The following is a 22,479-nucleotide window of genomic DNA, read 5'->3' as shown; positions in this document are numbered from 1 at the left end:
TTATATGGTGTAAACCAGAATTGGGACCTTTGTCCAAATATGTCAATTAATAATCCAGATTGGTGTGTAAATTAAATGTTACCAATAAATATTATTCTAAAAATGATCTGTAAATTTAAATTATGAATACTTCGGAATGTCTAGTTATTTTTTTTTTCTTTACTCACTTTACTGTTGTTAGAATCTGATCTTGTAAGAACAATGCTTTACAAGGCATAAATGGAAAAGGTATGCAGTTATTATAAATTACAAGAATAAATACTTCAGTGCTTCAATACACAGTTGTAATGATGTCCCTGTCCCAATGAGTTTACAATATTTTTAAGGAGAATTCATGAGCACATGGACCACTGACTGAAGTCTTTTCCACTGTTATATGAATCTGGAAATGTTGCCCAACTTCCCTTGAATCTTGTATTACAGACCCTCTTAGTGTATCTGCAGGACTAGATATTATATCATCGCCTTGATGAGTTAATATTGCATCCTCTGCAGGAATCATTCTAACAACAGGCAATGTGCATCATGCTGCTTGTGCTAACATTTGTTGTTCAGTTATGTTTTCTAGGTCATTGTTAAATGTGAATAGCAAATACCGTATGTCTATTCAATATTGACCTAGTTTTATTCTTTTGTTTAAAGGACATGCAGATTAATTAAGTAATTCTCTAATTACCCTAATTTGCCTATGTTGTGAGTGAGCTTTTTAACTCAATAGATAGATGGGGATTGAAATCATGGAACGTGTTTTTCTCTATTAATTAGCAAGGAAAGAAATGGATACTGTAAACAAAGTATTTCAAAAAGGTTTACCTTTTTGTTCAATATAAGAAAATACCTTAAGCCCAATATTTATCTTCAGATCTAATAAGAAGGGTAGACCCACAGGTCTAATGCTACATTGATCAACTGCCTTTCAGCCGTTTTCTGTGACCTTTAGTGTAGTTCATCTTTATGTTAATTTTTTGTTATAGAAATATTCAAATTCATATTCTCTAAAAAATTGATTTTTCAGACTGAATTAGTCACTTTTGCTTTAAATTTGCTTTTTCTTTCTCTACTGCATGCTTTATTTCTTTTTATTTTTAGTGTATGCTCTCTTAATTCTTAGTTATGTGTCTTCTTCATACACCTTTTATCTTTTAAATAGGGGTCAGAGCTATTGCTCTGTGAGGCTATATTTGTATTGGTATTCTTACTTTTTTTTACTTAACTTCCAATTCAGCACCTATTGATATTCCAGTTTTTCATTCAAACCACTGTTTGGTTGCTAGAGTAAACAAGTAACCAGATAGCTGCTGAAAAACAAAACTGGAGAGCTGCTGAACAGAAAGCTAAATCACTGAAAAAAAACCCAATTTCCAATTCTCTCAGAATATCATGTCTACATCATACTAAAAGTTTATTTAAAGGTAAAAAATCCCTTTAAATTCTCTTTAAAATTCCATGTGGAATGTAAAAACATTAAAGGGATTCTGTCATAATTTTTATGGTGTACATTTATTTCAAAATGATCCTGTTTATGTAGCAATTAAATCACTCTACCATCTAAAATGATATTCTTGAACCAACAAATGAATATTTTTAGTTGTAATATACCAATATTACAACTAAAAATATTCATTTAATGGTTCAAGACTTTAATAAAAGAGTGTCCCACACTGGCCCATCAAAACGCAGAGTTGCACATTGATGTTTGTGGTTGCCATGTGTGAACACTTGATCGCTGATCGCTGTCAAAGAGTCTGAGAACAAAAAGTCAATACCAGATTGGCTTTTATTGCGCCTGCTTCACATGAGCAATCATAGGTTGGGGTTGTTTTCTCTGGAAAAGAGGCGCTTGCGAGGGGACATGATTACTCTGTACAAGTACATTAGAGGGGATTATAGGCAGTTGGGGGATGTTCTTTTTTCCCATAAAAACAATCAGCGCACCAGAGGTCACCCCTATAGATTAGAGGAACAGAGCTTCCATTTGAAGCAGCGTAGGTGGTTTTTCACGGTGAGAGCAGTGAGGCTGTGGAATGCCCTTCCTAGTGATGTGGTAATGGCAGACTCTGTTAATGCCTTTAAGAGGGGCCTGGATGAGTTTTTGAACAAGCAGAATATCCAAGGCTATTGTGATACTAATATCTACAGTTAGTATTACTGGTTGTATATATATAGTTTATGTATGTGAGTGTATAGATTGGTTAGTATAGGTTGTGTGCTGGGTTTACTCGGATGGGTTGAACTTGATGGACAATGGTCTTTTTTCAACCCTATGTAACTATGTAACTATGTAACTATGTAACTATAGTGGCGAAAGTGGTTATGAAGCTGCCAATCTCTCTGCATTTTAAACCTACAGGTACAGGAGAGCAGAGTGACTTCAGAGTAGCATCTAACAATGGACTGGTAATCTGCAGGTTGCACATTACAGTCTACAGGTCTACAGTTTACAGTCTACATGCTTGGATCTGGCATATAGTAAATGCTTTTAGATGATATCTTGTTTAAAGTTATTATGCTAGCATATTTCAATACTTTGTTTTTAACTTTGTTATCTCTGCAGGAAACCATGAATCTGTAGGTGCTAAGCTTTTGAAATCTTACCAAAAAACTAGGTAAAATGTACATTATTTTTATTGATTTTATTGACAATAGCTCTAGATGGCATTATAACAAGATGATGTAAAACTAGATATAAAGTCAGGGACTTTCTCAGCTAATTGTTTTCTCTTTTAATCTTCGTGATTCCCAGTAAGATTTCTGTCGTTCCTCCAACACCGCCTCCTTTTTCTGATGTCACCCCCTGGAACACATCCATGGTAATGCACCAAGTAAACATGTTTCTAAGCCTTTGTTTTAGTTGCTAAGTTTTTTAAAAACACTTATTTGTTTTTAATTGGTCAAGTTACTAAATTGAAGTGGAGTGTTTCCAACAAATATACTGAATTAAAATAATAATCTTACAAGGTTAACTATTACAGAAATATCACAAATTCAATCCAGGAGTCAAAAAAATAAAAATCATAGACATTATTGCACACAAATTATGACATTCTTTCTTTTCAATACAATGCCCAGATAATCATCTAAAATATTTTTAATGCAAGATGTATATTTCTTGCATATGGTACAATTTATGAAGGATATTAAACATATAAATTGGAAAATACATACAGGGAAGTGCCAAATGCTAGTGAAATGAACCTTGAAGAATTCCACCTGCGTTTGTTGCTTCCCTGCAGAATAGTGAGTACAAACTCGCTGAAAACTGGCTGCATTAACACCTGCCTTTACCTGAAGTGGAACAAATGAAAAATCCACTGCAGGACAACACAGGAAAGAAAGCTAGTCTGCAAGAGCCCTATTTATGTATGGTAATGTAATTTCATATTTTGAACACAGATCAAATGCATGCTGATTTAGTGGCACAAATTATAAAACAAATGTCCCTTGCTGTTCTAGTACATAAAGGAATGCATTTCTTTATAGGAACTCAGCAAAGAGAAAGGATTTAATAAGTCAGTTGAAAATTTGATTTTGTCTCTCACATCACAAGTCAAAAGTAAGTTATCTTGATTTAGCACCTCCACGCATAAAAATGAACATACTGATGTTTTTGGCAGATGACATGTGTAAAATGTTGTGTGTTATAAAGTATACTACAGTGTTTTGTATAGTTATGCTTATTTATAATTTTTAAGCCACAACTGGACCTTCGTAATAACACTGCATAAAAAATGCCATATGTGACATAGCCCTAAAAGTTTGTTTCTGTTTCCACACCTGATAATTAGAAATGTCCTATTTTGACAGAGGTTTCAGAAAGGTTTTCCGTCTAATAGTACTATAGAGAGCCATGACCACTATGTATATTCCTGTGTAAGAACTAAATTCATTGTATTCTATATTTCTTATTTATCGCTTGCTGTGTAAACCTGCTTATATTTGCCCTATTCTATTGGAATGGTTGCTTCCATGGCTACACTACGGGGCACATTCATGAAAGTACAAGTTCGAATCCCGAAATGGGAAAAATCGGATTAGATACGAAGATCGCAAATATCACAAAAATGCTTATGAAAAAATCAGAATAGTCACAATAATATTGTATTGGCAATCCGAAATTGGCGGGAAAACCTTTCCGGCTTTGATCCTTCTGTGCATGATTTTGGAAGCCTCCCATAGGAATCAATGGCACTCTGCAGCTCCAAACTGGCCCAAAGCTTGAATGAATCCGAAACTTTCGTACTCGGCGTGACAATACGATTTTTTCACAAAGTACAAAAAAGTCGTGCAAACATATTAAAAAGTCACAGAAAATATGCACAGTTAGACCAAATACGAACTTTTTGTATTTTGTACCTGTCATACTTTAATAAATGTGCCCCTACATGTTATATAAATTTATATATTTAGTAATGCTTCTAAAGCAAATATACAATTAATACCTGTGCAGGGTAAAAGTATGTTTTAAAGTAAATATTGAACTTTTTAGTGTTATTGGTCTTTAATATATTATATCCATATGGCATTCTTCTAACTTGATTGACTGCCATTTCTTCTTTTTGCATGTGGAAATATTTAGATTGGTATTCCATAAGGGAGGAATTGTAACTAACTCCTCAAACCAGAATTTTTAGTTTTAGTTATTTTTAGTTTTTACCTAAAAACACTATTTTATTATATACACCTGTGCCAAGAGATATATATATAAGTTATCTTTAGTAAATTTGTTTTTGCTTTAGAAATTTCAAAATCACAGAATGACATGAGAATAACTGACAAATTCCACCTAACCACTGACTATGGACAGAAAGCAGAGAGAAGGAAGGACAGAAGAAGCAACTCTGACACTGCAATCAACTTAGCTAGCGAGGTACTCACTACTCCCTAATGTATTTACTGGAACTACCTTTAAATTTTGAATATAACTTATGCCCAGCCATTTATAATGCTCTTTTTATTGGTCTTAAACAGAAGTTAAGCTAAATTAAAATGATACATTAACAAACATTAACAAAAAAGTAGTTTGATATAGTAGAGTGGAAGTGGTAAACAAAGGAGCACTCGTACATTTTTAAAAATACGTGATTGCAATCTCAGCCTGGCAATTATAGCCCAGTAAGTTTGACATCTGTAGTCAATAGGTTATTTGAAGTCTTAAGAGAATATATTCAGAATTATTTCCTGAAGAATGGCATTACATGTAATAATCAACATGGCTTTATAAAGCATAGGTCATGCAGTACATGTGCATATATTTGTATTTTGCCAAAGAGTTTGACACACTGCTTTCTAAACTAAGATATGTCATATTAGGAAACTGGTAGGAATCTTGTCATGGGAAAACATGTTTTTTAATGCATCAATTAATAGAGCTTCTCCGCAAAATCTTGCATTAAAATCCATTTTTTAAAAGTGCAAACAATATTTTTTATATTTTTTATATTTCATTTTTAAATTTCACATGGGGCTAGCCATATTCTTCATTTCCCAGGTGCCCACAGTCATGTGACCTGTGCTCCGATAAACTCCAGTCACACTTTACTGCTGCGCTGCAAGTTGGAGTGATATCACCCCCTTCCCCACCAACAGCTGGTCAGTAGAACAATGGGAAGGTAGCAAGATAGCAGCTCCCTGACACCTGAATTGCTAAAAGTGGTAGATATCAGAACAGCACTCAATCCAAGTCCAACTCATAACTCATGATCCAGTTACATGGAGTAAAAGAAACAATGGGGGAATTTGATACCTGTAAATTCCATTTCCTTCTTGTCTTCAAAGGCACCACACTGAGAGAGACCCTACCTCTTAGGTAAGGACAGAAAAAACACCTATATAAAAACGCTTCCCACCCTGCATGCCCCAGTGTAATTATAAAGCTTCCTGAACAAAAGACTTATAGCCATGCTCACAAAAACTTTTCATAGGGCAGGAAGCATGTGCTTGCTGCCTTTAAGGAAATGGAATTTACATGTATTAAATTCCACCATTCCTTCCGACAGCACACTGAGAGAATTATATAGCAACAGGGGTGGGAAAAACAAAAAGGAAAGTAATGGCTGCTTGCAGAACTTTTTGACCGAAAGCAGCTTCCCCTGCTGAAATGAAGGTGCCTTCCAAACATATGGACACTGCTCCAGGTGGCTGCCTGCCAAATCTGCTCCACAGAAGCCTCTGCCTTTTCTGCTTTTATTTTAATGTCCATAACTGCTTGAAAACTGTGCTCTACCAAGGCCCTTTGCAAGCTTCCAGTTTAGACTCTTCAATATGTGACTGGGGCAGGCAGTCTGATAGACTTCAGCAGCACAGCAGAGCTAATTAAAGTGCAGTGAATATGAATAGGGTGGGCGAGGCAGTCCATTCCTGTTCCCCCCCCCCCCCCATCTTTCTTTCTGCATCATTTTACATTTTGAGGGAGGATGAATATTATAACTGAATATGAACTTTATATAAAAAAAAGTCTCCTTTAACCCACCTGGAGATCGATGGTTTGGGGCCTTCAATCCATTATTGTGACCCAAAAAAACAATAAATAAATTATTCTGTTTTCTGAATCCCGAAGTCCGATCGAGATAAATAAACAAGCATCTTTTTACATCTAATGTATGTAAGTTACGCTCTTCTTCTAAATGAGGATCAGAAAAAAAGAATGGCAAAATAATATCGTGACCTGTGAAACCATGAAGCAATTTTTGGTGTAAAATCTGGAGGAAGCCTAAAAATAACTTTATCCTGCAAAAACTGCATATATGGTTCTTGTATAGAAAGAGCCTGGAGCTCTCCAACTTTTCTGGCTTATGTAAGAGCCACTTAAGAGTGAGAAACCAGAGAGACTGAATCTATGGGTTCAAATGAAGAAGATGTGCAGGCTGACCAGACCAGATTCAGATCCCATGGAGGGTAGAAGGTTCTATGCCTTGGTTGAAGAACCATGATCTTCTTGGCCAGAATGGAGCTATCAGGATCAAAGTCATTGTGCTCATCTTGGTCTTCTGAAGAACCTGCAGAATCAGCTGAAGAGGAGGAAAGGCACAGGCTTTCATTGTTCATTTGTATCATTTATTAGAAGGTCACAGACTCATGCGGAGGTGCCCCTCCTTTCCTTGCTTTAGTGCTGCCTTTATTTTATGTGTTTGGGGGATTTTAAATGTATCCATCCAATGTTGGCAGCGGTAAACAAAGATTTTCTTTTAATTATAACATGTTTGGATTATTGTTGTAGTGATCAATGCAGGGGTTAAGTCCCATCTGATACCAGGTATAATAATGCATGTTAATTAACAGGACACCTTGCATGTGATATCTTGCATTATTTGATCTGTTATCACTCAATAGCTATTTCAATATAATATCATATAGAATACCTCTGTTGACAACTCCCATTACTCTGCATGAACTGTCCTCCTGCTGAGAAAATCCACCCAACAGTTCACATTTCCTCTCACATAAACTGCCGAAAGAGTTTGAAGATTGGTCTTGGCCCAAAAACAAATCTTCATTATTAGACGAAGAAGTTTCTGGCTCTTTGTCCCTCCTTGCTTGGACAGGTAGGCTGCTACTGTTCTGTTGTTTGCTCTGATTAAAACAGACTTGACCCACAATACATATGGAACATGGATTATCTAACAGCTATACTCCAAGATAAAACAGTACCCTACCTAGAGGACTGGTTTCTATGGGACTCATACTATGGACAGTTACATACCCATATAGATATGACCTGAGCTGCAGCACGAGCACAGGGTAGCCACTAATAAAAACATTGAACTCGAGGTTACCTATTATTACTTATCAGACCTACAATAGAAAGATAAGAGGAACCCATGGCAAATCAAACGCACAATAAAAATGTATATTGTATTTTCCTGTATTATTTAATATATACAGTACATCTATCACGACCACTACGAACTTATGTACTTACTCAATCTTAAAAATGGATACTGTACCATTACCTTGATTCTATAATGTCTTTCCTTGTTTTTCTTTGAAAATAAATAAAAACATAGTTCAAAAAAAAAAAAACAGACTTGCCCCTTATTAGAGGTTAAGTCTGCTTCAGTGCCCTCCAGACAGCCAGAAGTTCCAGGTAATTTGAAGGAAGGAGAGACTCCTCTTGTGACCATTTGCCTTGAAATGATGCTCCCTGAAGTTGTTGGCATTTGTCGTCAAATGAGTTCAAAAGTGAATCCTCCACTGAAGCTCCTTCACAAGACTGGCATGTTCCACCAGGATAGCGACTTCTTCACTGAAACTTTGATAAAATTCCTCAGGGACCGCTCTTTGCCATCCCAGTTCTTTAGAATGAGTTGTTGCAGGGCACGCATATGAAGTCTGACCCATGGCACAGCCTGAATCGCTGAGGCCATCAATTCCAGAACTGACATAACTTCCCATGAAGAGCTGTGAACTGTAGATGTTACATCCTCCCTCCATCTTTGATAGCAATCCTTAGATATCTAAAGTATTGGTGATTTATTGGTAAGTGGAGATATGCATCTTAGATCCAGTGTTATCATAAAATCTCCTTTGTTGAGAATGGCTACAGCATTTCTTATATTCTCCATTTTAAAATGAACAGGTGTCACAAAATGATTGAGATAAGCCAGATTTATGACACTCTTTTTCGGGAAGTGGCACTAAAACCGAATCTTGTTCCATCTTCTGTATAGCAGTAAGGAAGCACTTTCTTTTCTCTAGATCTATGGGTACAGGAGTAGCCACAAACTTGCTGGGGTGACGGGCAGAAAAACCGATGCTGTAACCATTTTTTATGATTTCTAAAACCCAGGAGTCTGAGGTAATTTGAACCCATGCCTCAAGAAAAAATCTTTTATGCCCACTGCGCAGGGTGGCCTGGCATCAGAACTGTTGCTTGAATTGTGACTCCAAGTCACACTTTGGTTTCTAAGGCTTTCCTGGTTTCCCTTAAAATATCTGTAGTTATAGTTCTTCTGACCCCCTTTGTACTTCTCTTGTTCTTTTGGACCAGGAAAAAAGTTTTTTTGTGACTTAAAGAACCTTCTATCCTGCCAGTTTATCCACCAAAGTCTCAAGCTCTTTGCCAAACAAGAGAGCACCTTCAAAAGGTTAGGCAACAAAGTTTATTTTTAGATGTACTGTTCGCTGCCCAGTGTTTAAGCCATAATGGCCTTCTCCCAGCTGTGGCCAATGCTGAGGACCTAGCTGCAAGTCTGAGTGGAGGCATCACACAGATAATCTGTAGCTAAACGTATAATGGCCAAGGAGTCAACAATATCTTCTCTGTGAACCCTGTCAGTAAGATCTGTCTCCAGCTGAACTAACCAGAGATGTAAAGACCTTACCACACAAGCTGTAGCAACACTTGGTCTGAAACTGGAGGTTGAAGCTTTATAAACTATCTTGAGTGCTGTGTCAACTTTTCGATCCACTGGATCTTTAAAACTTGCCCCATCCTCCACAGGTATGGTTGTCTTTTTTGACAGACGAGCAGCATGGACGTCCATGTTAGGAGGGTGATCCCACACAGTATTGTTAGGGTCAAAGGGAAATAAAGCTTTTAGCCTTTTTGTGATAGAAAGACATAGGTTGCCTCGCCGCCTTAACCAAATGGTCAGTGTTTTCCACAGGGAATATGAAGGAATCTTCCCTGCCTCCCTCTTCCGGAGAAGAATCTGAAGAGGAATCTGAAGAACAGTTAGATACTACAAAGGGAGTACTGTTGCTTGGATTAGGGTGACAATGAGAGGAGGAAGCAACATTCCAGGAGTCAAAAGACTGTTGCATAGACTGCTTAAACCAATCCATGAATTCACCCATAGCAGGAGGAGTTTCACCTAGCAGATTGTCTTTTATACATGAAGCACAGGACCGCTTAGAGTAATTCTCTGGTAGTCTGTGTTCACAAAGGAAACATCTTGCAGATTTTCCTGGCCTTTTCCCCTTCCTAGAGGAGTGGTCCTCTGTGTAAAAAACATACAAAATTAGTAAGGGGAGCCTGTACCAAATCTACACTCACCACTGGCTCAAGAAGCAGACTCTGAGCAGCCACACAGTGGTAGAGGAAGCTGCAAGGAAAATGAGACGGATAAAAAGCTTTTATAGCCTCTAAAAGAAATTGAGATCACAACTCCACCCATACAGAAAGGGTTAGCTAAGCTTTAACAGCCCAGCTTACCTTCATTAATATGCAGCAGACACCCAAAGCTGCTGTGCTCAGACCACAGAAAAAAGCCATACCTCTCTACTCCACCTGTGAAGCTCAGCAAAGGAATGGAAAATTGCTATGCCTCACTGGACTGGGACTTTTACTGTGGGCACTGCCCCCTCTGCACAACCCATGCAGGACAAGCAGTGTCAGAGCGGGTTAAGACACCTGAGAGGGATCTGAGAAAAATACTTATGCTGCAGTGATCCTCTGGTATGGGTAGGATTACACTGGAAAGCCTGCCAAAACCCACAGGGCAAATACTAGGTATGTAAACATACCCCAATCACTTTACCACGCTGGGTAAGTATGGTTTTCTGTATATATAACATAACAAACATTACATCTACCAAATGTAGGACAGAAAAAATACTGGGGCATGTAGAGTGGGAGGCATTTTTATATACTGTAGGTGTTTTTTCTTGTCCTACCTAAGGGTGAGAGTCTCTCTCGGTGTGCTGCCAGAAGACAAAAGAAATAGCTTATTTAAATAGCTGCTTGAAAGCAATTCTAACATGAAGCGCTGGCTCTTACTGAAAGTTCAGAATCAGGCACAATGCAGTGAGATGGCTGCCTACACACCAATATTACAACTAAAAAAATACATTTATTGGTTTAAGAATAACATTTTAAATAGTAGAGTGAATTATTTGCAATATAATCAGTGTAATTTAGAAATAAAAAGTACAGCATAAAAATCAGACAGAATCCCTTTAAGGGTTCAGATTCTTCAATTTGGGTGAACACTTAGGGGCTAGCCAGGGTTTCCACATGGGACAAGCCATATTCTTCATTTCCCAGGGTGACATAGTCATGTGACTTGTGCTCTGATGAACTTCAGTCACACTTTACTGCTGCACTGCCAGTTGGAGTGATATTACCCACCACCCATCCCCCCTCCAGCAGCCAGCCAACAGGACAATGGAAATGTAGCAGAAGAAAGACGATCCCATCTTAATATTTGGAAAGGGTTTTTTACAGTGAGAGTTGTGAAGTTGAGGAATTCTCTCCTTAAATCAGTACTAGTAGATACATCAGCTAGCTTCAAGAAGGGGTTGGATTGCTTTTTAACAAGTGAGAAAATACAGGGTTATTCAAAATAGCTGTTTGTACCAAGCTGATCCATGGACTGGTACAGAAGAAATCCTTCCCTCTCTGAGGCAAATAGGAGAGGCTCCAGATTCAATGAGGTTTTTTTGCTTTCCTCTCGGCCAGCTAGTAGTTATGTTGGTTTTGTAAAGAAAAGGTCAATGGTAATGTGCCTCAGTGGTCATGTGTCTTTTTTCAACCTAAGCTAATATGTTATATTGCACATTGCAATTAGGTTCATAAACAAACCTATATGTATTACATATATTGTGTACTTCAGCTGGAGAAGGCCCACAGTCTGCATCAGTTTATCCACAAAAGAAAGGAAAAAAAAAGCTGGAAAGAGAAAAAGGAAGTAAAGCAAGAAACAGAAGATGAGACAAGCACCATGAAAAGCAAAACACTCTGTGGTAGCACAAAGAGAGTAAGTCATTCTTAACTGAACTATGTATACAGTTAGTGATGAGTGAATTTTTTCATCAGGCATGACTTTGCAACGAAATACTGCATTTCATCACTGGCGAATTGTTTTGCGAGACTTCTGCAAAATGTTGTCACGGAAAATTCACTGCCACATCAAAAGAAGCACAATTTTGTCAATAAAAGGGTTTGGGTGTGTAAGTAAAAAAGGCAAGGTCACAGTAAAATAGTCGCGCATAAAAAAATTTGCACAGTACCCACATTTCACAAATTTTCTGCCAAACGAAATGGGACAGATTCACTCATCTCTCTCTCTCTATATATACATATATATATGATATATAGGTGCAACATAGGAGTGCCATAGTATAAGGTGAAATATACTGTGTATATATACATACAATGAAAACATTATTTTTTCTTTTTAGGTAAGCGTGTGCAGCATCACCAGCACTTGCACTGAAGCTGGTAGCTATGACAATGCCAATATTACAGGAGAAATAGAGTTTGCAGTTAAGTACAATTTCAAGACCTGCACCCTTGAAATCACCATTAAAGCATGTAAGAACCTAGCTTATGGAGATGAGAAGAAGAAAAAATGTAACCCGTAAGTGGAAAAAAATTAAAATAAATCATGAATTTATAATTAGGAGCTTTAAGAAATAAAAAAGGACATCCTGGTGATTTAGACTCTTTAACTTTAAACTTTGGTTTATATCATAAAACATATATATGACTTGTGAATCCATTAAAAATCATTATACAAATTCACACTGCAGAACTTTGTATACAGCACACAACCATATAGGGGACTATATTGGATCTAGAGTCTAACAACTGAGAAAGCAATTAGAAGAAATATGACCAGCCTCTTTATACTTCCAGCATTGCAGTCCTCCTTTCTTTATATCAGAGGCTCCTTGCACAGGACTGGTTGTTAATCTATTCTTGACATCTGGATTAATTTGTGGTTCCCCATCCAGGTTTCTATCCCTTTACTTGATCACTTGGACAATCTCACCAGGATTTGTCCTGCAGTCTTTGATAATAGTTATGGTTCTGTAGTGAGGAATCTTCTTGTGCATACCACTCCACAAATTCCACCATCTGGTTCATATTCTTGGAGTCCTCCTGTCCAACCCATCGCTGGAGACTTTGGGGAAGAGATTTTAAGTATTAATCCAACATGACTCTTTTCGCAGCATGATAAAATATGTTAACCCTAAGTTGTATTCATTTTCTTGGCAGATATAGAAAGGCATGCATTTGTGTGCAAGCAGACTTATCCTTGGTGTAAAGCAAGTTGTATAATTGTTTAGCATGAACTTCCAGGCTGACTTAAAGGTGCACCAGAATTTTACCTTTCAGCATATTATAGTTCTACTCTTGTAGGTCACAGTACATACTGTGGAGCTAACCAATCAAACAGGGAGCTGTCATTACTACCAACTTTCAGGGGCGGGCCGAGCTGACCGGGCGTCCCTAGGCAACCTGGTCGGCCACCTCGCCCCTGCGCATCGCACCCCCCTTCCCGTGCATTTTGGCGCTGGTATAATCATTTGCAGTTTTGTACTGCTTTGTAAGTAGTTATTTGCCTAAAAGTGGGCCGAGCAACAAACAGCCAATCAGATTTTATCTTTTGACTTTCAGTGGAGGAAATTCAACCTGCTGCCAAAGTTTGCAAAGTTAGTCACTGGGTGACAATAATTCAATGTTTGAAAAAAAGTGGGCAGACCCACAGACAGCAAATCAGATTTATTTAATTGATTTTAATGGGAAAATTTAAAGTTCTGCCATTCTCACACGATTAATGCCAATGTCCCCAAACATTTCATAGTTGACCACTGGGAGACTAAGGTTTAAGGTTAGAAAAAAGTTGTTAGAGCCACCAACAGACAATCAGATTTCACCAACTGAATTTCATTGGTTTATATTTATGCTGCTGCCTTTCTCACACTATTTATGCCAGGGTTCCCCATGGGTGACTACTTATTCAAGGTTAGAAAAAGTAGGCAAAGCCCCAAACAGTCAATCACATTTCTTTAATTAATGTCAGTGGGGAAATTTTAACTGCTGCCATTCTTACACGTTTAATGTCAGTGTCCCCAAACTTTTCACAGTTTGTCACTGGGGGACAAAGGTTAAAGGTTAGGAAAAGTGGGTGGAGCCACCGACAGCCAATTAATTTCCCCCCCGCCATTAAATTTCATTGGTTTATATTTAAACTGATGCCATTATTTAAGTATTAATTCCAGGGTTGTTTTGAAAACTTTGCAGTTAGTCACTGGGTATTTGCGGTTCAAACCTTCGACTCCCCACCAACCACAATTTACCTAGTGACTTTTATTGGTTTAAATTTAAACTGCTGCCGTTCTTTAACTATTAATCCCTGGGTCCCTAAACATTGTAATTGTTCTTTATTTTTGTACATTTTTATACAGTTATTTGGCTTTGGTTTTTCAGTGATTTATCTGGTTCTTATTTCCCACGCAACCAGACTGGTTTGAATAAGAGACTGGAATATAGTAGAGTGACAGAAAAAGTAGATAAGCAATAACAATAACAATAAAACTGTAGCCTCATAGAGCAATTGTTTTTGGCTGTTGGTCTCAATGACCCATTTTAAAGCCAAAAAGGGGTAGAAGAGGAAGGCAAAAAACTCAAAAGAATAATAAAGAATAAATAATGAAGACCAATTGCAAAACTGGAAGGAATAGGTCGTTCTATAACATAGTAAAAGTAAACGTTAGTCACTGGGTAACTGCAGTTCCAGGTTAGAAAAAGTGGCCAGATTCACCAACTACCAACTATCAGATGTCACGCATTGACTTTCAGTGTGGAAATTTAAATTGCTTCCATTCAGACACTATTAAAACCAGGGTCCCAAAACTGCAGTGGTTTTTACTATAAAAACTACGGTCCAAGGATAGAAAAACTGGGTGAAACCAACAACAGCCAATCCATTATGTTTTATGCTTTTAAAGGATGTCAGAATGTTGCAAGCCATGGAAAATAGTCGAAGGAGGATTGTAAGTCTGAAGTGAGTGTGAGAAATAAAGTTGCTGAACTGCTAACAGCATCTTTACATTACTGTGATACAAGAGTGACAAGGACATCTGAATCCTGTGTGCATCCCCTTAAGAAGTTTATACAGTACCCTGGATAAACTTGCATTGCCTTGGGATCTCTGATATGAACAGTGTTATATCTGCTTACTGGAATCTGTCCTAGATGGGACCTGCCCTTAGAGGAATAGGGCTTTGTTAGAGTTTGTTTTTGCAGGAACTGTGAGGGTGAAGGGGAACTTCTGTCACTATGTTTCTGACCTGCGACAGCTAGTGCTAGAGCTTGTCTGGCTGCAGTCCATGCTTATATACAAACAAAGACCACTGTAAAAATCTGCACTCTCAGGACAGCAAAAATGCAGTGCTTGCCTGTGCATACCTCCCAAAGATACAATGTTTCTCAAACTTAATTAGATAGGTATCTTTTGGCAGAGAGCCCAGGAATCTTAACAAGCTACACCTGAGCTTAGAGACAATTGTAACTAATGAACTAAACAAGTCTCTTGGGGGTCTCTCTCTCTTTCTTTCTCTCTCTCTCTCTCTCTCTCTCTAAATATAGTATACAGACAGTGAGCCGCACACACCAGGACTTTGCAAAAAAATGTTTTATTTGAAAAAAGGTCCAATGTTTCGAGCACTGACGGTGCTCTTCCTCAGGGACAAACCAGTGGTTTGCAAAGTCCTGGTGTGTGCAGCTCACTGTCTGTATACTATATATATATATATATATATGCAAGGTACAAAATATTTTATTTTTTTTCCTCTGCTACATGCTTGTCTAAAATGTAAGTTGTTACTGATGACTGCATTTTCGCATTTTCTTATTTTTTAGATATGTAAAGACTTACTTACTTCCTGAAAAATCCCATTCTAAAATGAAGACAAGCATTAAAAAGAATACTGTGGACCCATGTTTTAATGAAACATTAAAGGTAAAGTATAACTGAAGGTCACTGGGGAACTTTTCACATTGTTTCTTGACCTGCACCATTTATTGAATCCACAGCTACAGGTTCCTTCCCCTAAACATCCTTGGCTAAAAATCTATCCATTGCTTAAGGATGAAGACTACTTAGTATTAGTTACTTGTCACAGCTACTAAATGGCAGAAAATACCCTACCTTAGACAATAGAATTGCCTCTGCTAAAACACATGTACAAACAATTATCACTAAATGATCAGCATTGTCTATTCTTGTAGCCAAGAAGCTGCTAGCCAAGTAGCCAAGTAGCTGCTAGTAGCTCTGTGTGTCCCCTCGCATGCACCTTTTTTTTTCATAGAAAATATCCCCAACCTTGCCAGTTAAATCATATAGTACATTGCTGCCCAACTGGCGGCCCTTGGCCCCCCCTCTGTATGGCCCCCACCTGTCTGCCTGCTGTGACAGTTTACCTTTGTATAAGCTTTAAATGGTATCAGTACTGAGATTAACTGGCTCCCTGCATGGTTCACACCTCAGATTCAGGCTGTAAGCCCAGATTCAGGCTGCCTGCCCTATGCTGCCTGTGTGTGTGTCCTGGATCTTTGTTTACTTGTTCAAGCCTCTTTTGAGTGACCCATGCAACAGTAGTTTTGGATTCCTTTTACTCCTAGATGCTATACCCCTTTCCATCTCTACTTTAGAACTCTAAATCTTGTTGAAAAAAATATATATAGTTTTCCTACCTAAGCTCCTAACTACCTTCCCAGTTAATGCCCCTAAAATGTAACAGCACAGAATGTTTACACAACTGAGGGGAACCTAAATGTGAATTTCTGCTGGCACTTAAAGGGTTAACGGTACAGGTTACATAGCAGATAACACCATTAGTAGACAGCAGATAACACAACATAGTTTATCTATAATCTGCTATGCAACCTGTCCTGTGGCTACACAGTAGCTTATTTATATAAACTATAGTCTTTCTGAAGCAAACACACAACTGTTACCAGTACAGGGAAACAGTACATTATACTTTAATTACTTTATAATATTTTGTAACCCTTTCTTGGCACACTCTGCAGAAATGGTATTACACTTACTTCTCTGTGCTTTATTTATTTACTTATTTCAGAAGAGCTGACTTCTCCATGCATAAGAAGGATACTGAGAACTGGGATTTACAGTGCAGTGCCTCCACCTAGTGGACACCAAAGAGCACACCTCAGGGGGATTTCACTAGGAAAATAATCAAACACAGTTTTGCAGCAAATATACACTTTATATAACAGTTTCAAAATGCAGTAACTGTAGAATGCAAGTAATATAACCCTGCTTTGGGAAACCTGTGTGGTTTTAACCTACTTCTGGCTCAGTCTCTCCCAGGACACAGTCCCAATACCTGGTGGGAAATAATCATGCCCAGTTCAGTCTCTGGCAAAGTCCCTTCCCCAAAAGCTCTTTAGTTTCCCCAGGTAGCGCTACCTGCCCCAAAGTACCTTACCCTTTGGATAGGCAGTGGCTCTCACATAGCAGGCACTTGATCAACACCTCTCCTCAGGGGGGACACATTGGAGACTCATACGCAGGTAAAGGCATCCACCAGCAACTATGCAGACCTTATGGTCTGAAACTCGATGAAAAGCAGAGTATAGGGCTGGTTACTCACTCCAGATCTGGTCTCTCTCTCCGGCAAGCAAAAACAAAAGGGGCTCCCTTTATAACCTGCTGGACATGCCCCTGATTTTTGGCAGGCACTCTCTTTCTCCCAGAAGTGCACTGGGGCTCCCAGCCAATCGGGTTTCTCTCCAATCTATAACCAGGCTGGATGATGTCACAGACAGAAAAACAGGGGACATTTTTTTTTATGTTTTCTTGCCATGGTAAATAAGGGACCTAACAGGTATACATACATTATTGGTAGGAGATTTACTCACCCTAACAGGCGAACTTCCAGAACATTGGAAGGTTCAGAGTTTCTGTAACATAATTAGCAATTACAGTACTGTACCAGTTAATAACCAAACATACCCAAGTCATATGCCAGAAGGACCCATCATTTTCCCTACACATAATAGCTAGGGCAATGTGGGAGAAAGATCTGCTTGTTTTGGGACCTCGCCAAATGACCAGATCTTTACATGTATGGCCACCTTAAAACCAGTGCATCTTTGTTTTAAAAAATTGCACAACCAACATCCTCAAAACATATGTAGTTGCAATAACAACACATCGCACAGAAATATGGGAGTCAGAATAATTAAAATTCTGATTTACTATTTTTTTTTAATCAGAAAAACTTGAAAATCCTGATTGTGTGCTAATTCATTAAAATCCTTTGATCTCAAAAACTTAATTGAAAACGTGAAACTTGAACACCGCAAAATCACATTTTACCCTTTATGAGCCAAATTTAGAATTAATCTCAAAAACTCCAATTGAAAGAACTCCATCTGAAAAATAACTTCAGCCTTATTGAAAATTAATACAACAATGTGATTTTCCTTGTTTGTTACTTTTTTCCACAAAAAAACATGCCCCTAATTTTTCTAAGGAATTCTTAAGCATTATCTGAGAAATAACTGATAATTCAGATCATTGTTATGGTCTGCACACCTCCACCATATAAATAAAGCCCCCCCACTTGTTTAAACACAGTTGAGTGACCCAGCTATGCCCAAATACTGTATTTGAGCAGAATGTGATTGTACAATCTAATCATTTAGGGCACATGAGTCCTTTTGTCCCCTGCATTAAAGCACGGTGCAATAAAATGACCAAAATGCTGTTTTACTGTTGGTAAAGTAAACTGCCAGAGGTTAATTATTTAAATCATGTGAAAATTCCTTGGAGGTACTTGAATAATTTACCCCTGATTATTTACATTAGCAACTAGAGCATGGCATTTTGGTTGTTTTGTTACCAGTTCTTGAAAGCTGATGACAAAGAAACATATGTGTCATTGCCCTTAGGGTGTAGACACAAAGCGAAAACCTTCTTTTTGTGAATAGAAATAAAGTGATACAAAATGCCTTGTACTACAACTGTATACATTAACGTCTTAAACATGTGTCTCCCTTGCTTACATTTTTCTTTTTTTCCTAAGTACACTATTGAACATTCACAGCTGGAGACACGAATACTTCAAGTATCCTTGTGGCATGTGAGTACACTGAAGAGGAAAGTTTTCTTAGGAGAAGTGAGTTTACCACTTGAGTTTTGGGATTTTGAGGATAATTCGACCCAGTCATTTAAGTGGTACCAACTGAGATCAAAGGTATGTAAATGTATACAATAAATGGTCAGTAAAATGTCACTTGTAGTAACTATCAATATATATACTGTATATATACACATAATATTACAGTAAAAAAATCCAGTGAAGTGGTAATAAATGTGTTTAATAAAAAATATTATTTATGACTTTTGTTACATATAGGTTTGTCTTTCCAAGGTGCCTTCTGTAAGAAACAATATTAACTTGATGAAATGTAATAATAAAACCTATTGTACAAAAGCTAAATATAACATCCAATTATAGGAATATCACCGAGTGGATTGGTAGGAAAGTTCAAAGGGTAGACAGTCAAAAGCGAGAAGATGTCGACCAACTGCCTGACCAACCTTGACCAGAAAAAGCACATATGTGAACTGGCATGTAAAGAGCAGCAGTGGTATTCTGGAGGCTGCATCCTGAAAATTGTGATGAAAAGTACTACAGCAAAGAGGTCCATCTGACCAACGGCCTGAAGATAGAGAAACACAAAGAGGACAGACTTAAGTGGAAGAATTAGTTTGTGAAATCATCAAAAGCATGCTCCCTCAGTCTCAGCCTCAGTCATTTTTATTTGATGCAACCAATTTTGCTCCTCAATGAGTACATATTTTTTATTCCAATAAATACATTATTAAATGTATTACTTTTATTTAAATCCCCCATAAGTATGTAAACTATAAAAAAAAATTCTTTTTGCTGAAACATTTACATATTTTATTGTTTTCATTGTTTTTCTTGACAGTAAAACCTTAGTTCTTTAATACCCTAACATCTTCACTGCAGAATTGTGTCTGCCATTTTAACTAGGGCTGGTAAATGAAAATGTTTACATTTCTACTTTAAACTATGATCTTGCTGATCCTATCCCAGATATAGAGCTGCATTCTGGATATCAGAATCTAAAGTTATTGCTGGTAAGGTTCAAGTTAGAGCGATAATTTATTAAAAAAGAAAAATAAGAAAGTTTAATATAAACAACACAGCCTGGTCTGTTATTTAGTGATATCCTTACAGTTCACTAGGTCTCCTTTACAAAACTGCAAATATTTTGGTTAAAGTTTAACAGTTAAAATTCCCTTTGGTGTCAGGACAAAAAAAGCATGAAGAAGATGTGATGCCATTGTATAAGACTGAGGTACCACCACCACTGTGGAACAAAACCATTCAATAAAATCTGGATGGTATGATTAGCCTATTAGTTGTTAACCTAAAATGTTATGGGGTGGATGACAGTCTCCATTTATATAAACTTCTAAACCCATTGTTGCAGGTACTGAACTAAATAAAATTAAATTGATGCAGCTTCACCTTGTTATTATTGATGGCAGAAATCTTTTTTAAGGGCAGATGACAGTTTAAATTCATATGTAAAAAGGTAAATAAAAGCAAAAAGTTGTCTTCAGTACTGAGCATACACACCACATTTTTAATTTTGTAATATATTTAAATCAGAGTAAATACTTCTGCACAATTTTGTGTGTAGTAAACCCTAATTGGCCTAGGGGTTCAAATAGAAAATAACGTTAAGCACACAAAAGACACGTGTAAGGCTTCAGTAAAGCAGAACCTGAACAAATGAATAACAAAAATGATCAACCCATATTAAATCATTACAAAAATGGAATGAAAGCAACTGGATATTTCATGGAAGATAAAAACACTTGGGAAAAATTTCATTAGGATTAGAAGTTTTTTTCTGGGATGCAAGAAAACTGTGGCAAAAAAACTTGTTCATGATTATTTTTTAACTCAAGTTTTCTGAACTTGAATGTTTGAGATTTATCAATTTAAAAAATCTTGTAAATTTAATTTTCAAAAAAGCATCTATAGACGTTAATGGGAGGTGTATTTTCAACATTTAAGCTATTTATTTTTGTCATAAAAATAAAAGCGTGATTTTAGTTGCCAACAAGTTTTTCCGCTGGATTTAACGTTAAAGTTTTTGTAAATATGCTTTAAAAAGGACAAAATACACAATATTAAACACCTTGTACAATATTGAGGGAGCAAGTGTCTATCAAGAACTAGAATGGAACCAAAGGGACTTTTCTGGGTGCTGACTTAAGTACTTTGCCATATAAAGAATAGGAACTACTGATTTTAAGTAATTCTTGTTATCTAAAATTAAAGAAGGAAAGGTACGATCACTGTAGGGATCACTCACTCTTTAAAGGAGAAAGAAAGACACAATCACTGAGGGGGTGCCAATTGTTAGGCACCCCCCCAGTGATTGTAATCACTTATTTGATACCTTGGGTCAGTGCACCTGTCAGCATAAAACTGCAACAGTCCGGGGTACCGGTGAGCGAGTGATCCTCTTCCTTCTTCTGTCTTCACGCCACTTGCCCATGCGCAATAGATTGAGAAGCAAAGCTTTAACAAAAATCCAGCTTTTTCACTGTACTGTGCATGAGTTGGCCCCGGGTTCACAAACAAAGAAAACAGGAGGAAGAGGATCCCTTGTGTGCAGGTACTCCAAGCTGGTGCAGTTTTCTGCTGACAAGTGCACTGACCCAGGGTATTCAGTGATTGTGTCTTTATTTCTCCTCATCAGACTCATCATTGGTTTTACTTATGGATTGGATGTGCATTCTTTTTTCTGTTGTATTCAATATACAGTATTCCATGCACCTGGAAATAGAGTACTCTAAGTCAAGAGAGTAAAGGGCTAAAGGTCACTAAAGGTCGTTAGTGCTTATCGCATAGTTTTTTGTGTTAAAAAGTGTGCGATAATTAAGTACCGATTTATCAAAGTCATATCGCATGCGTAAAAAAATGTATTATAGCAAAGCGGTATTTGCATCACATTGCTGTAATTATCGAATAGAAATAATACTAACGCATGATTTAAAAACACATATGAAGCATTAAACGTGTAAAATATTGCAGTAATCTGTGCTAATATTAACACCTACTTGGAGTAGGTGTATTTAAAAAACATTGCAGTTTGTGAGCATTTGGCAAGACAAGATGGAGTTTGCAGTCTGATTTTTGTTGGCTTGTGAAGAGGAGGATCAAGTATGTGATTGCCCTAGAGTGATGAATCCTAGGATCATTTTCAGAATGCTAGTTTTCAGAAAGTAATGGTTACGTGCACTAATATTGCGTGCTACGAAATAACGCATAAATATATTGCATGGTTTAAAATATCCCTTAATATGTCATAAAATATCCCTTCATATGTCAGATAAATAACAACAAGAACATCGCTTCTTAATTCAGACAAGTGTCCTTTTAGTGAATCGATTGTTAACTGCAAAAAATAAGAAGTGATATTATTTTTAATGCATGCTATAAATATCACTCGTTTTTACGGACTTTAGTGAATCGGCCCCTAAATGTTTTTCAAGGACCTCTAGTAGTAGTCAAAAGTAGCTTCATTTGTAACGCTGAATCTTAACATAAATACATGTTATTTTTATTTTCAGTACAAGAAATGGCAATTTAACCTTGGTGCATTATACTTATTCTATTTCCCTCCTGTAATGCAGAATGTTGGCCCAAGGGCTTCTCCCTGTAGATGTT

At 37.3% G+C, this 22,479-nt stretch overlaps 1 protein-coding gene across 1 annotated transcript in view; it reads left to right on the top strand.

Moving 5' to 3' along the window:
- The window catches only part of sytl3 (synaptotagmin like 3), a 45,606-nt gene extending 25,028 nt beyond the window's left edge, over positions 1-20,578 (top strand). Inside the window, exons 5-13 of the mRNA XM_002937212.4 lie at positions 2,555-2,606; positions 2,744-2,810; positions 3,481-3,553; positions 4,737-4,867; positions 11,553-11,696; positions 12,121-12,299; positions 15,590-15,689; positions 18,784-18,954; positions 19,219-20,578. Of these exons, the coding sequence (XP_002937258.2) occupies positions 2,555-2,606; positions 2,744-2,810; positions 3,481-3,553; positions 4,737-4,867; positions 11,553-11,696; positions 12,121-12,299; positions 15,590-15,689; positions 18,784-18,954; positions 19,219-19,242 (941 nt within the window). The 3' untranslated portion in view covers positions 19,243-20,578. The remainder of the gene's footprint in view (positions 1-2,554; positions 2,607-2,743; positions 2,811-3,480; positions 3,554-4,736; positions 4,868-11,552; positions 11,697-12,120; positions 12,300-15,589; positions 15,690-18,783; positions 18,955-19,218) is intronic.
- Positions 20,579-22,479: the final 1,901 nt, after the last annotated feature.

This window comes from Xenopus tropicalis, chromosome 5 (genome assembly GCF_000004195.4).
Source record: "Xenopus tropicalis strain Nigerian chromosome 5, UCB_Xtro_10.0, whole genome shotgun sequence".
Classification (NCBI taxonomy): Eukaryota; Metazoa; Chordata; class Amphibia; order Anura; family Pipidae; genus Xenopus; species Xenopus tropicalis.
Note: the sequence above shows the minus strand (reverse complement) of the source record. Positions and strands in the feature narration are given on the sequence as shown.